We start from the raw sequence: 16490 nt of genomic DNA on the forward strand, positions 1-16490 counted from the left end.
ACACACCAGAAAAATTAGTGATCGATTAAAAGTTTTCAATTCCATAATTTGATACTTCAGAGTATTATAATTTTTTTTGTGTCGAGTCAAAAACCAAGGGTTGATTAGCACTTTCAAGCTAGAGAGAGCTCGAGCTGAATGTGAAAAAGGTAGCCTAGCTTGGGGTTTAGTCCGACTGGTAGAGAAAAACAAAGGGAAAATGTCAAAATTAATAATGAAAATGGAAAAGATCGAGGGAAATGTCCAACCCGGCATGTCGTTGCCGAATTGATAAAACATTAAAATGGGGTACGGCTGCTCTCTATTCATTCAGCAATCGTCACTTCCATGTAAAAACTCTGACGGGACTCGAGCAATTTCTTCACTTGCTTATGGTACTTGGTAGTTGGTACCGTAAATTCCAATTATTAATTTGCAGTGGTGGAATTGGTAAATTCGATACAAAGCCAAGGGCATAATGGAAACGAAGAAGAGCACGTGAAACATAGTCGTGTTGTTTAACACCAAGTCTAATGGTTAAATTTATCAGTGTCTGATAACACTGGTTCTGTTTTGGTCGTCTTCTTCTTCTACCCAAAAAGAAAATAGAAAATTACATAATAGCACATGACCAAAGATGTAAACACAGAAAACCCACTTACAAATTTTTTTATACAAATAAGGACATGAGCCCAAACCCAAGAAGAATAGAGCAGGCCTAATCACTGATTCTTCATGTGCAATTACAAGTTAAAACAAGTTTTTATTAAAAATTACTACGATGCCATAGAGTAGACTCTCTCTCTCTCTCTCGGCCACCAGTATCGTTGAGCCTTCCACAGCCTCACCCAAGATTGTCTGGGAGCTCCGATTTCATTACTACCGGTAACGGCTGGGCTTCAGGCTCGCGGCGTCGCCTCACCCAAGATCGTCTGGGACCTCCAATTTCATTACCACCGGTAGCTGCTGGGCTTCAGGCTCGCAACGACTCCGAGTAGCAAACCGTGCGACACCGAGTTTCACAACGCCAGCGGTTCTCAGATCTGTTAAAAACTGGAATCGAATTCGATCCATTTGATGTGTTTATTGTATGGGTGTTTGGATGTTTATGGTGAACCTATGTATGTGTGTGTTTATGCATTCCAATTCGTACGAATTAGCTGGATTGGGTTGACTTTGAGTAAAGAAATTTGTGTTTTCATGGTTTGCTGAATTGGTATGAATTGATTTGGATTAGGTGTGTTTAGCGTATGTGAAGCAATATGAATTTATTGGGATTAGGTGTTCAATCCGGAACCTATATGTAATTTGTTTTCTTGTTCCTCCATCAAAGTTATCGCTGACAATTCTCTAAATGAAGCTTTTTTTTGGGTTTGGTAGTAATTAGTAATTGATCTTTGCTTCTTTGGAACAGATTTGAAACATTTTGTATGATTTGCAAGCTGGTTGCTTTTATTAACTAATTGAGACAAGTATGAACACGAGTACAAGCAATATGTAGTAGCAGAACACAAGCACAAGTGTAGTAGCAGAATTGGATGAGTATGAGTGCAGCGAGTGCAGTAGCAGGATTGGATCAGTTAGTAGCAGGATTAGACGATGACCAGTGCAGTAGCAGAACACGAGTGCAAGTGTAGTAGCAGGATTGGACGAGTGCAGTAAGAGAACATGAGTACAACTGTAGCAGCATAACTGGACTAGTATGAATGTAGTAGCAGGATTGGACGAATGCAGTAGCAGAACACGAGTACGAGAGCAGTAGCAGAACTGGACAAGTATGAGTGCAGCGAGTGCAGTAGCAGGATTGGACGAGTGCAGTAGCAGAACTGGACGAGTATGAGTGCAGCGAGTGCAGTAGCAGGATTGGACGAGTGCAGTAGCAGGATTAGGCGATGAGATAAGAGTAGTAGGAGAGTGAAGTTTTGTGAAGTAACGTAAAGAGATTATTCTCAAGAACTGGACGAATATGAGTGCAGCGAGTGCAGTAGCACGATTAGACGAGTGCAGTAGCAGAATTGGACGAGTATGAGTACAGTAGCAGGATTGGACAAGTGCAGTAGCAGGATTAGGCGATGACGATTACAGTAGCAGAACTGGACGAGTATGAGTGCAGTAGCAGGATTAGGCGATCACAAGTGCAGTAGTAGAACACGAGTACAAGTGCAGTAGCAGAATTGGACGAGTATGAGTGCAGTAGCAGGATTAGGCGATGAGATAAGAGTAGTAGGAGAGTGAAGTTTTGTGAAGTAACGTAAAGAGATTATTCTCAAGAAAAAAAAAGAGTAACATAAACGGATTGTTCTCAGAAAAAAAAAAAAAAAGTAACATAAATGAATTATTCTCAGAAAAAAAAGTAACATAAATTGATTATTCTAAAAAAAAAAAAGTTACATAAAGGGATTAAAAGTCAAAAGCAGTAGTTAAAAAAAAAAAAATTAAATCATGACATGTGGCAAATGGAGAGCATATTGTCCTTATTTGTAAGATTTAATCCTTGTAAAGAGATTAGAAGTCAAAAGAAGTAGTTAAGGGTAAAAAAGTAAATTAGCTCATAACATGTGGCAAGTGGAGAGCACATTGTCCTTATTTGTAAGATTTAGTCCTTATATGTTTAATTCAATCTTTAATGGATGTATTTGTTAAGTCATCTCTTGTCAATAACTTATATGTAATTTGTTAGAAAGAAAACTAGAAAAGTGTGTTTTGTTTTATGGCTGGAAAAAGGCCAAAAAAGGGCAACAGCCTATAGTCTTAAAAAAGGGCAAAAAGCTTACCCTATCTCAAATCTGATCCTCTAGCTATCTGCAGCCAAATTTGACACCTTTTAGCTTCTACTTGGACTTAGTCCTCCTCCATGGCTCTTGCTGTGGTGTATATATAAATTTAATACATACTAGTTACACTCAGAGATTTTGACTTGCAGTAACCATTCCACTTTGCCATTTGCACTGAGCACCCTATACTACTTCTCACTTCTCAGTCTTCTCTTACCCCCGGCTTTAATGCTTTTGCCATTTTCTTCTTGGCCTCATATAATCCTGCTCTGTCCTGTAATTTGATTATTCAGCGGTTTAAGTCATGGACTCATGGCACCTCCCAGAGGTACTGTAAATTCAGAGGTACGTAATATTTGATTGACGATTCCAACAGGATGTACACCATTGAAATGAAATGGCTCAGTTGGGCAGAGGTGACCTAGTTGTGACCAATATGTCAAGGGAAGGTTCCTTTTCCCAGAAGGGGTCATATTGAGGGGGGCCGGCCCGAAGTTTCATATGTACAATTTCTCAGTTCGAAAACCAAGAGAAATAGAGATAGTTTTAAGTTCTATATGAGAACAAATCTTACATGCATAATCAACATGTAACTTTATTGGTGCCCCTTACAGTATGCGGCCATTTGCGAAGGAACACCCAATTCTATCCTGAACCGCCCCTGCTCATAATAGACATTGTGATTTAAGGTTAAAAGTTGACTTTCATTTGGACAAAACTTGGATTACTGTTGCAAATCATAATTAGATGCTTTGAAACCACATGGGTAATATTTCATACCACCATAAACTACCGAATGATTGGTAACTTTTGGGCTTCTTGTTTCCTAAGGATTATTCATATAGGCACTTGTATATAAAGTTAGGGAAAATTTCGCAAACAGTACACCAAGTAAAGGCCACTAATAATTCTTATACATAAAGTTCCAAACCAAACATTTCGGTACACGAAATCTGAAACTCGACCCACTATCAGTACACGACGTCAATTTTTGACACCAAAATGTCCATTATGCCCTCAGTTTTTTTTTTTTTTTTTTTTTCTGTTATTTTTGTTTCCTTCGTTTTTTCTATTATTTTTTTTCCTTCGTTTTTTCTGTTATTTTTTTTTCCTTCGTTTTTATCTCTTTCTTCTTCCTTCTTCCTTCTTCCGGGCTCACTCCCTCGCTTCCAACACCGCCCTTGCCCTCCAATTGGTGAGATTTATGGTCCTACAACTTATATTTGTAATTCAGCCAATATTTAGTCATGTGAAAAGAAAGAAAGAGATAAAAACGAAGGAAGAAAAAAAATTAACAGAAAAAAACGAAGGAAAAAAAATAACAGAAAAAACGAAGGAAAAAAAAAATTTATTAAAAAAAAAAAGAACTGAGGGCATAATGGACATTTTGGTGTCAAAAATTGACGTCGTGTACTGATAGTGGGTCAAGTTTCAGATTTCGTGTACCAAAATATTTGGCTTGGAACTTTATGTATAAGAATTATTGGTGGCATTTACTTGGTGTACTGTTTGCAAAATTTTGCCATAAAGTTATAAACCATGAGATAAACTAATGTAATCTAATTATATATTTAAAAGTAATCACATACCAAGTCTGCAATCACAGAGGCATCCCATACTCATATAACATTTGAGAAACCAATAATCATAATCAAAACGTAAAACTCGACTTGGAAGCTATCTAGCTTGTCGTAGTTCTGGTTCTATCTATGCATACCCAGCCATCCCGATGTTTGAGCTTGTACGCTTTGCTTTGTGAGCTGCCTGAGTAGTGATTGCCTTGGTGAAGTACATGTAGTAATAGACATTGAGGACCATTGTTGCAACCACAAATACTGCTCCAGCAATAAAAACGCCTTTTCGCAATGCGTCACAGGAGAAGTTCTGAGCATATATCATCCCCCGGTACTTGGTGTGATAGGCATTTTTTGTAGCACCAGCAATCAAGCATGATTCTGCAATCAGAAAAGTTACCCTGCAGATGCAAAAATGGAGGAAATTTTAATCCAAGAGACCAAATTCAATCTAGGCAGCAGCAAATAATCCCATATGATCTGATTATGAGTTTCTGACATGCTTTGATTTAAATATGATTAGTGTAAATCCATGGTATCAAAGGAAACTGGCATTCTCACAATGATGAGACAAAATATATAATGGTCCAAGCTCGATTTCCGCCAGGGGCTAAGGGTCTTCCAAAACACATGCACTTCGTGACACCCATGAGTAGGGATTCCCCCGAGAGAAGAAACAAGAAGCCGCCCACTCCATAACCAGTAGCAACATCTGAGTTATAGACACAGTAAGTTTCATTTGTTCGTTCATCCTTATATATTACACCCTGCCAGGAAACAAAGGTTACTTTAAATTGATGGTACAGAAATTTGAGACCATAAAGCACCACAATCCAGCTTAATCCCAAAATGTCAACATAGATTTGCCAAACAAAGTTAAACCAAAAATCCTTAAATCCAGTTTACTTTCCATATGCAAGCTGTACTGACATACTTGACTTGGAGATAGTACATACTGTACTTTACTTGCTGCTATTTAAAGTTTTTTTTTCCAACAAAAAATATGTCAGCCTGTTTAAGATTCTAACATGAGATGAAAGACATCTGAAGAAATGGCAATGCTATGGGCAATCAGATACTGCCGAAATGCTTGAATATCTTCCATCCGTAACTCAGAAATTAAAGGAGGTATTAAGAACAAAAAAATCAAGCCCTTATACTATTTTTGAACCTTTTGGTAAAGGAGTCATACTATCTCTATTTCTTCTTTAGTAATGGGACTATTCTCATTAGTTAACTAAAATAAAGTTGTTATGAGTATCGATTACAGATCTATCACTGAAAACCTTATCTCTTCTGATACATCAGAACAAATATAAGATCCTCGAGTCTACAACCACATCCAGTCCTGTTTGATACAAATCTATACATTCATGTGCCAAAACCACAAAAATGACCATATGGCTCTTATATTCACTCAAATATATGGTTGAAAGGTTTGAATTAATTGGATTATTGCAACATCATCCAACGAGAGACAACTTCATATACTTAATTAACAGAGAGGGAGCAAAGAATATGATAGTCTTACTCCCCATATGCTTCTGACAGGAGATCTTAATGAAGATGAGTAATAATTAAAAAGTAAACCAAGTAATGGTAATGAAACCAGATCTAATGAACTAAAAAGAAAAGAAGCAGAAAGTGGGGAGAAAAACAAAGCAGAATACTGTGACATATATTCCTTCCAGTTTCCACTCTTCCTTCCCCATATTTACACCAATACTACCAGAGAAATGAAAAAACTCAGGTGATTTCACTAATGAATCTACAAAGTGAAACTCTATATAGGAAACTGAAAGTAATAGCACCTATAACATTGCTCCCTACTAGCACAACATTTGATATTTAGAACAGGGTAAATGTTGCAAGCTGTTAGTTTCTTTCTGAGTTCTCTATTTGAATGTTTTGTTTGAAAAAAAAGAAACAACTTTTGAAATGTTCTAAAACTGAATCAAGGTGATACAGGCTTTCATAAAGCTAATCCAATGACGCATGAATTGACTCCTCTTATATGCCTACATGGAAGTGCATAATTCTTCACAAAAAATTTCATCATCCTTAAAAAAAGGACCGCCGGACTGATGAATTGAAAATTATGGTATGAAGCCTATAGAGCCAATAAGTAAAGAGGGCCAGGAATCATTTTAAACATACACAGTCAGCAGTCACTAAGTCAGCAACATGTTAAACATCAGTCTATAGTACGAATAAGCTAGAATACTTGATTAAAAATAACACCAAAAAAAAAAAAAAAACAATCTCTGGCATCATAGATCACAGATTGACAATTGCAACAATTCTAACCCTGAAACAAGAATATAACCACAAGCAGTACAAAGCAACCTTCTCTATTCCAAGAAGAATCTGTAGTATAGTGAAATCTCATTATATCAATAGAAGGGAGATCAGCTCTGGCGGCATATAAAATTTTCAACCCTCTTATTCCTAGAAGCAGAATGAATATATTCTTTATATATATTTTTTTTAAGTTCAACATCAAAAATCCCAACTTGTGCATCCATCACAGAAGCCCCAAACCCAAATTTCAATATCAGCAAATCCAAACTCAAAAATTCTTAAGTAACCCACTTTCAACGGGCGCTGATTAAAACTCCCATGCCATTCTAGAACCCTAATCCTTCACAGAGTACACACAACAGATTTTCAAATACAGAACATAGAATCCATGATATGTAAGCACTATAAAACCCAGATCAAGATACAAAGACAAGAAGTAGCTAGTAGATACATTAACCCCCAAGTACAGAGGAACAGTAAATGAGCGAAGTAGAAAGCAAAAAAGGGTAAGAGAGGCATACCACACTTCTTCGTCTCTCGGCGGCAATGGCGAACCCAAAAGCCACTAAGCTGAGAACGACGACCAGAAGGTGCACCAGAGTCGAGCCTTTTCCTTCTCCCATCTCCGGAATCAGACGCTGTAAGCCGGTGCCTACTGACACAGAGTGAAACAGCACCACAGCAAAGTGACAACTTTGCTTTTCTCAAAAGCAGTGGAAAAGCGCTTTTGTATTGGCGGAAGGGGAAGCTTCTCCGACCCACGCGAGGGTTGTGAAGAGTTGAGGACACGCGAGGGTCAAAGTACAGAGGACGGTGGTCTCTGTTCCGCCGCTGTGCGAAAGTGTTGGCCACGCGGGGAAGTAGCGGTGGGTCGTGTGTTTAGTAGGAGAAACGAGGAGGCGGGTTCGAGTTTAAAGAAACCACTTTAGAGATGTGAGGGTTTCCACCGGAAGTTTAGAGGAAACTAAAAGTCAAAACTCTACTTGATTTTTTTCATCAACTCCAATAAATTTCTTATTTCACAGTAATCTCTAAAATCTACATAATTATTTCTTAAAATTTTAGAGATTGCTGTAAATTTAGGGAATTTTGTTTTCTTTTTCCTCACTATCCCTAAAATTTAGATAGTTATAGGAATCTGTTTGAGCAAAAGATGCAATTCCCTTAAAATAGAGAAAAATCAAAATATAGAGAAAAACTAATGAGTTCAAATTCGTAATTATGGCGAATCCAATATAAGATTAGGAACATAATAATTCAAAGAGGATAACATCTATTCATTCAAAAAACATGTACATGTAGAAATAGTTATTTGTTAGAGAATTGTAATGATTACTTACGATAATTTCTTAATCTAGATTTAAGATGTTCAACTAGTTATCTAATGGTTGTGTTTGAGAGTGCTTAATAGTCATTCTTACAAGATTCTCATTCCACACTGTCTCTATATTTTTTTGAATAAAGGATAATTCCATTGATAATAGCGCATGCCAAGAAGGTCATTACATACCCATCCGCTGACACATAACAATGGCCAGACAAGACTTCGTGGAGGAGCCACAGTGATACATAGGATAGACCGACTATATTTGAACTTATCGCTCGCAAGAAAGCGAGCCTATAAGCTATGGAAAAACATAGCAAATAGACAAGCCTAAACAAACACTCGTTTGGGTCCTAAAAAAACAGGGAACATAGAGTAATTAGACAAAAGCTAAAAACATAGGGTTGGGCCAAAGGCCTAAACCCTAGCCCAAATTTAGAAGTTACTGGACTAGGGTAGAAACCCGAGCCCAACAAACTGAAGCCCAATATGGTAGTCAGCCAAGAAGATCACCCACAGCCCATCAACCCGGTTTGGACCCAGTCCTCCATCTGCTCCCATCCCTCAGCATGCGTCACTTTCCAGCCTAGTTTGGTCTGATCCCTGCCGCCAACACGCCTCGTCGCGTCCACACCACCATGACAGCGATCAAAACCGCCTCGAGCACATCGTCGACCTGCATCACCACCAATCAAACGCAGTCCCCGATTCGGTTCCTCACAGCCCCGCACCGCCATGGATCGAAAATCCCGTCGGCGCCGTCGGTCCAAGAAGACCTCCACGGGGATTGACAAGCAGCTTGTAACGACGCAGCCCACCGCCGCCGCCTCCAGCCCAGCCAAACCAAAACTGACAAAGCCAAGAACAAACCTCCCCGACAGAGTCCCAAGGGCAGTAGCTATCGATCCCCCGTCCGGCAGCACATCCCAAGACGGCAGTGAGGCCGGAGGCCACCCCGATGCCCGGGCGCCGCCGGACGAGACTGATGTTGCAACAAACGGCGAAACCTCGGTCTTAGGGTTTCTCAGAGAATTTTTTTTTGGATTTACAGCATGTAGCTTCACACTGTCTCTATATTAAGGGCATATGTATATATGTAATTTAAAAATATTACTTCAAGTAACTAGTATTTGGTCTAATAAATTAGTCAGTTCTCCCGATGAAAATTATGGTAAAGGTATAAGATTCAAATCTTCTTTTACCAAGTTAATATGTAACATGATGACTGTACTAACTCTTAAGAGGTTGGGGGCAGTCGTCTGGTTCCCTTGGCGGCAATTTGGCATCATGGGCGAGAGGGGGGGGGTCTCTTCTTCCTTTATGGTTTCTTTGAGGGCGGCGGCGGCGGTTTGCAGAGCCATTACCTTGCAGTTATAGGTTTCAACTCTGCGGTGGTTCTCTTACTCGGGTTTTTTAGTGATGTGGGAAGGGTGATAGCAGAAGGAAGAGATCATATTTCGTCGGATCGGGAAGGCTGGGGTATTGAACCTAAGGTTAACATATCCTACACGACCTTTTGGTGTTGTTGGAGAGGTTAACAAGGACAAGACCAAACCACTATATGTGGTCGAGTTGGTAAGAGCCTTCAGGAGTGGAACTCCCATACTAGGGTTCGAATCTTGTCGATGCTGATTAGAGTTTAAATCTCAATCTATTCTTTGTGGTCAAGGGGGATGATGCTTTTTGACATGACATCTAGCACAGTTAAGTCTATAGGTCTAGAAAGCCTTTAAAGATACCATGTGATTTCGATAAAAAATTAAAAAAAAAAAAAACAATGAACAGGACTGGGGTTGGAGTTGGCTACAAACACTAGGCCGTTATTCAAGACTTTGGTGATGGACATGTACATCAATGATCGATGAATTATGGATTCAACTTGGGTGTCGTAGCGTACTGCCATTAACCTATCATTATTGTCGGTGTGGATTACTAGCGACGGTGGGAATAATCTTTGGCCTGGGCGCTGTACGGAGTTGCAACTAGCAACGTGATCATGGGGATGGCTACGACAGAATCTCTAGGGTTTGTCATCTTTTGATGGGCCTAGGTTTACAAGAAATGGGTATGAACCTTAGCCTTTGGGCTGAGTTTGTCCTTTTTTTTTCATCATTATTTAGAAGAATTCCTTCTCTTATAGGAAAGGTATTTCTAGTTTCAGGTTTGAGATATGTCACCAAGAGTACCCACATCTCCTCTGTCATTTTGATTGTTCCATGAGTGTTGTAATTTTGGATGGACTTCATTGTTCTTAATAAGTTTGAATTGCTTAGGTACTACCTCTTTTGTTAGCCCCACAAAGTAGTTATGTATAATTTCGTAGATCAATAAATGAGTTGACATGATTCTCAGTTTCTCACTCCAAAAAAAAAAAAGGTTCTCATACCAAATACCTAATTAATAAGAAAAAAAAAAACAAATGTGTTTGTTTTGTTTTTTTTTTACAATAGAAGAAAAAAGTGTTTAAAGAAAAATGAAACCTTCCTGAATTTTAACTTGATAATTTTGAGCATCATGCAATCCACATCAGTATCAAAGTATCAAACATCATGCTGAACCACTGATTGTAGAAACATTCATCCCAATATACTTGAAAGTCTCCTTAGTAATCTAAGAGAGTAATATCCAAGAACATACATGATGTACTACTACCTCTAATTCTATAAGATACTGAAATTTACACTCTTTATTTTACAATTACATTTTTTTTTTTAATAACTTAAATATTATATTCTGTAAAAATATCAACCAAAACAATGAAAGAAGTCTGAATATTCCACCCTTCATTCTTTAATGTGTCTTTTGTAATCTATAATACAAGGTCTAAGATTGTTCTTATTCAACTAGAGAAATAAAGATCATAATTTCCCAAAGATATAATGGGGTTAAAAGTATAATTAGGCATGGGACCTCTGCATTTTGCAGAGGGTAAAATACCCTGAAGTCTGAAGACACTTGCTTCTAAGGATCTGAAGCAGATCTCACCATACATTTGTGAGTTTGTAGGCCCTGCACCGTCACAAATAGACAACAAGCATTTGAATCAAAATTGAAGGATGGCACGAAACGACGAATGTTCCATGCTATGACTCCCTGTCTTTTTTATTTTGCTTGCATACCCTTGAAACTAGACCTTATTTGCTTCTCATCAGTCATCACTATTTTGTTCTTCCATCTAGCTATTCAGAAGTCTAGAAACCAAACTCGGAGCTCATGTCTTTTGTTCTGGATTCTGAACGAGAGACGGATATTTCAGTTGTAAACTACTCTTATTTTCTTTCTTTTTCTTTTTCTTTGAAACACATGGAAATTCTCTTACATTTTAACATTGTAAAAATTAAAAAAAGAATGGTAATAAATTATATTTAAGGGGCCGTGACCACTTTTACCCAATTTTAGCCTGAAAATTGCCTACTTACCCACTAAGAGTTTTTTACTCTCATTTACACAATTTAAGCACAAGTGACATTTTTACCCCCAGTCTAATTAATAAATTACAACCTTCTCTCTCTCTCTCTCTCTCTCTCTCTCTCTCTCTCTCTCTCTCTCTCTCTCTCTCTCTCTCTCTCTCTCTCTCTCTCTCTCTCTCTCTCTCTCTCTCCTCCTGTAACGTCAACTGAGCAAAGTGACCACCACCTCCGTCGACTCGAAGACGCCAATTCACTGCAGTCTTCGCCGGATCTCTCTCTCTCCCTCTCCCCCCTGTCACGCCAACTGAGCAGGTGACCACCACCTCCGTCGACTCGAAGACGCCGAGTTCACTGCAGTATTTGCCGGACGAGGATTGGACACCGGTTCGTCAGGAGCTAAGCGTTGGGGATTGGACGACGTTGGGGACTGGACGGGGGCGTCCATCCATGGAGGCTTTGTCGTTCCTTAGTAGATCCGCAATCGACCCGAACGCCCGATGTGGCTGACCTGAAATTACAGCGATCGGAGCCGGCGCTGGAGCTTGTTCAGCCTCCAAGAGCGATCGACGGCTTATAAAACGACTGACTCGTTGTCCATACCCGAACGTCGACCGACGTATAGCCTTCAGAAGCCGGAGACGAAGCCACGGTGCCGACGAAGATGGTGATTGGGTGCCCAGAGCTTTACTAGGTGCCCAAATCAGTTTCTAGTTTTTTTTTTTTTTTTTTTTGCTACCCACTACATTTCCTGGCTGGTCTAATTTTATTTTTCCAGTAGTGATTGCTTTTTTTATTATGATTTGGTTGGCAATAATAAGATTATTGGAAGGCAATAATAAGATTACTGAGGGGCAATAAAATGTTTATTGGGGCAATAATAAGATTATTGGGAGGCAATAATAAGATTATTTATTTGGATAAACCTCCGAAAGCTTTCAAAATTCAAAACATCTTCATTTTTCACTAATTATTGATCCCCAATAACAAGTTTATTAGGGAGCAATAATATGATTATTGGGGGGCAATAATATGATTATTGGGGGGCAATAATATGATTATTGGGGGGGGGTAATAAAATCAGACGAAGGAATCCGGTCACCAGTCCGACAGTCGGATTCGGGATTCCGGTGACTGGTTGTCGGATTCCTATCACTGGACGCCGGACTCCGGTCACCGGAGACCGCGGCCGGCCACTGGTCACCGGTGCACAGCAAGGTGGAGGATGACTTCTCTCTCTAAGTGAGAAAGAAGGAAAGGGCAAAAAAGTCCCAAAAATAAATAAAAATAATAAAAAAGAATTAATTGGGTATTAGGGAAATAATCCCTTAGAGTGTTTTAGGTAAATGGGGTTAAAAAACTGTTTGTGGAGCAAGTGGGCAATTTTTAAGTTGAAATTGGGTAAATGATCATTTCCCCTATATTTAAAGCATAAGGGTTACCTTTGGATTGGGTCATTGGGTCCATAGAGGGTTGCCGGTAGTAATATTCTTATATTGCCCTTCATGAGCCCTTTTCTTTTTATACACTTTTTTTATACAGAGGCAAAATAAAATGAGAAAGACGTTTTTAATTGATCAGTCATGTTATGTTACATGCCCATCACCCCATCTCACTTATTACATTTTGAAATAATAAATTGTTACTCAGAACACGTCTTACTTGGTTTGTGAAAAGCTGAAAATACCCGCACATGCTTTAAAATTAGTCTCTATAAAAATGCATCTAAGAATTGCTTCAAAAGAAAAAGCTAAACATCTAATATCTTGAACGAGTATCTTAATACGCATAGGTGTTATGCCTATGCCAATTTTTTGTCGATAAAATCTTGAATCCCCTTCTTCATTGATGTGGTTGTATTGATAATGCTTTACCTTCTTGACATTTAATAACTTAGCTAATAGTTATTCAAATTTACCAATGTTATGTGAACACCGTTGCTAGTTAAATCATAGGAAGGGGATTGTTGTAGAAATTTTTCGTTGCAAGTTTCTTTCTTAAAAAAATTTAAAAAAAAATTATAAAAAAAAAGTTCACAGACTCATGGGCACAACAACATTTTTGAGAAGAAATAAAAATAAATAAACAAAAAGAAACTGACATTTCAGAATTTCATGTCTGTTTGCCAAGAAAGGTAATGGACTACAGAGTTTCTTTATGGCCTTATTGGGCTGCTAAATTCTCTTCCATTTTTTTTCCCATCTTTTTCGTGGGCTAGAACACACGAAGAGATTCAGTGGTATCTCAAAAAAGGCTTCGACATAGGCCAAGTCAGGAGGCTTAGATATTTCTTTCCACACCCAACCATGGAGAGGTGCCATCACTTATCTCCAGCCAAGAGCAAAGTACTGGTTCTGATTAGTTCCCACTGTCTCTGCAATAATTGTGACATGGATATGAGTCAAAAACTTATTCGATTTCGGAAAATTTCGAGTTTCTGTTTTTGGTAGAGGTAGGCATTTGCAAGTTGGGAGTTACTTTCATTCTATCGCAATCGACTGAAGTTACACCAACCAAAAAAATCTTAGCCTCCCCACAACCCAACAGATAAAAATCTAAGCCTCACAAACATTACGAACATCAGGAAAATAATTCATAGCTTCCGATAAGATATGTGTGCAAGCCAGGTGTCATAACCTATGGAGTGCATAAGATAAGGCTGTGGATTCAATTTTCCCCAATTATGTGGCCCTGGAGCTGTAATGTCACCCCAAGCATGATCCAATGGCGGATAGATGCGCGAAAACCAGTAGATGAGGTTGTGACCATTGGATGGCAGTTTTGGACTGTAGAATTGAGGTTTTTACTATATATAGAAAGAAGTAGGAAACACTGCCAAGTCCTCTTAAACTTACTTAGCTGAAGAAGAGGAGGAGAGCTAAGGTATAGAGCAGAAATGGCTTCCTCTATGATGTCCTCAGCAACCGTTGCCTCAGTTAACCGTGCCCCGGTTCAGGCTAGCATGGTTGCACCCTTCAACGGGCTCAAGTCGGCCTCCGCCTTCCCTGTGACCCGCAAGGCCAACGATATTACCTCTGTTGCCAGCAACGGTGGAAGAGTCCAGTGCATGCAGGTACATATATAACCTACCTAGCTACACACTAATTAGTAACTTACTTCTGAGGTGGTTTAGAGTTGGGTGATTAATCGGGTTACAGTTAACTAAATTATGGTTTGATGAATGCAGGTGTGGCCAACAGTTGGATTGAAGAAGTTTGAGACCCTCTCTTACCTTCCTCCTCTAACTGTCGAGTCATTGGCCAAGGAAGTAGAGTACCTTCTCCGCAACAAATGGGTTCCCTGCTTGGAATTTGAGTTGGAGGTTACTATTTTCATTTCTTCTAAAAAAATATGTAAATTATTATAGTGATTGGATAACAAGTGTGACAAGATCATTTTATGAATCGTTACCAAATCTAAAACCATACGATATACTTTCCATCTTACTTATTTATAACTAGTTATAAAGATATTCAAAAACATTTTAACAGTTTAGGTGTGAGGATCAGCTTGTCCTCAAGCTGATATTACATGTGTATTGGTATATCGACTTGTTAAGAAAAGTTGCCGACAATTATTTTCTAGTTTTTTGAAAGGACTTTTGCTTGTGAATTTTATTGAAAGAGGTTACTATAGAATTTATGTACTGACTTAAACTCGTTGTTGTGTTGATGGATGTGATGTAGCACGGTTTCGTCTACCGTGAGAACAACAAGTCCCCCGGGTACTATGACGGACGTTACTGGACAATGTGGAAGCTCCCCATGTTCGGATGCACCGACGCTTCCCAGGTTATTGCTGAGCTCGAAGAGGCCAAGAAGACTTACCCCGAAGCCTTCATCAGGATCATCGGATTTGACAACGTTCGCCAAGTACAGTGTGTTAGTTTCATTGCCTACAAGCCAGCAAGCTACTAAGTTCTAAAGCCATATTCATGATACTAAACCTATCATATATGGCTTTTGAATTGCAAGTTGTGTAATATCTAGAGTCTGCAGTGTATCATTCGTTTTGTAGCAATTCCCATTTTTTCTGTTTCCTTTCTGTAATCGTCTGTATACTCTTCTGATTTCCTTCTGAGAACTGAGGTAATAATGGAGTGAGTTTGTTGTTTATGAACTTCCGCATATATGTTATAATAATTTCCATCAGATGGTTATTGTCTCAAACTTTTCATGCATAGAGCTAGAAGACAAGTGAACTATATATGATCTAATATGTATTTGCAGGCTGGGGTTTGCAGACAAGTCATTTCGATTTCAAAATTAGAGGCCTGAATATTCTGTTCATATACAAACACCAGATGTTACTACATAACTCCAATTTTTCTACAGCCACATACTATATATTTTTTCCTTCTATGGAAAAAGATCTTATACAAAAGCAGAATTGTTGATCTGATAACGTATCAATTGTCACTCTCATCGGTTCGAAATTGGAATCTCCTTGCTGGTGGTCCTTAATCCCCAAATATCATCATCCCAAACCACATGATCACTAAACAATCCATAGTGTGCTTCACCCATGAACTCCACATCCCACAATGGTGACCAAACTGACCCCCATGACATTTGCTCATCCAACCAAACTGACCCATCACTACACGAGTAATTCTCCTCCTCCGCCGCCGCCATCGCAACCTGAGCCGCCACCATTTGATCGTTTCCACCATCAAGACTCACATTTTCCACTTTGATGGCCGCCTCTTCTTTCACCTTGGCAGCGGCTCTGATCTTGGGCTTCTTGCGCGGCATTGACATTGTTGCAGCGTCAAGCTTTGGAGCTTCCGCGGTAGCACCACCACCATGATCTACACGTCTCTGCCTCTTCATTGATGCAATTGGGGTTTTCTTTCTTACAAAGAAGGCTGGTTATTATAGAAGAAGCGAAGAATGAGACGGCAAGAAGATATTGATGATGATAACACTTTATATAGGTATATATAGGGATGGACGGTTGTTTTTTTTTTTTGGTGTAAAGATGGACGGTTGTTTTGGTATCTGGACAAGTAGTTTGATTAGAATTGACTCAATTCAGAGCCTGGAGGCAGCGCGGTAGTGGTTGATATTTTTGTGGAGAGTGTTCACGTGCCTTTGCCTTGTCGTTTTCGAAGCGTAAACCCTAAAAACTA

At 39.1% G+C, this 16490-nt stretch overlaps 3 protein-coding genes across 4 annotated transcripts; 1 reads left to right on the top strand and 2 right to left on the bottom strand.

The window, feature by feature from the left end:
* Positions 1 to 4298: 4298 nt before the first annotated feature.
* LOC133712880 (uncharacterized) lies at positions 4299 to 7507 on the bottom strand. Its single transcript, XM_062138991.1, has 3 exons — positions 7150 to 7507; positions 4889 to 5094; positions 4299 to 4728 (listed from the first exon to the last, which is right to left on the bottom strand). The coding sequence occupies exons 1-3, from the start codon at positions 7249 to 7251 to the stop codon at positions 4461 to 4463; spliced, it is 576 nt and encodes a 191-aa protein (XP_061994975.1). The 5' UTR covers positions 7252 to 7507; the 3' UTR covers positions 4299 to 4460.
* Positions 7508 to 14183: 6676 nt separating this feature from the next.
* LOC133712192 (ribulose bisphosphate carboxylase small subunit, chloroplastic 1) lies at positions 14184 to 15510 on the top strand. Of its 2 annotated transcripts, none has more exons than XM_062138296.1 (3): positions 14184 to 14432; positions 14547 to 14674; positions 15046 to 15510. In XM_062138296.1, the coding sequence occupies exons 1-3, from the start codon at positions 14256 to 14258 to the stop codon at positions 15281 to 15283; spliced, it is 543 nt and encodes a 180-aa protein (XP_061994280.1). In that variant the 5' UTR covers positions 14184 to 14255; the 3' UTR covers positions 15284 to 15510. The 2 variants fall into 2 exon arrangements, with proteins under 2 accessions (XP_061994280.1, XP_061994279.1); XM_062138295.1 differs by having other exon boundaries at positions 14193 to 14432; positions 14547 to 14681.
* Positions 15511 to 15595: 85 nt separating this feature from the next.
* On the bottom strand, positions 15596 to 16282 carry LOC133712193 (uncharacterized). Its single transcript, XM_062138297.1, has one exon. The coding sequence runs from the start codon at positions 16189 to 16191 to the stop codon at positions 15781 to 15783; it is 411 nt and encodes a 136-aa protein (XP_061994281.1). The 5' UTR covers positions 16192 to 16282; the 3' UTR covers positions 15596 to 15780.
* Positions 16283 to 16490: the final 208 nt, after the last annotated feature.

The sequence above is a fragment of the Rosa rugosa genome, chromosome 5 (assembly GCF_958449725.1).
Source record: "Rosa rugosa chromosome 5, drRosRugo1.1, whole genome shotgun sequence".
Lineage (NCBI taxonomy): Eukaryota > Viridiplantae > Streptophyta > Magnoliopsida > Rosales > Rosaceae > Rosa > Rosa rugosa.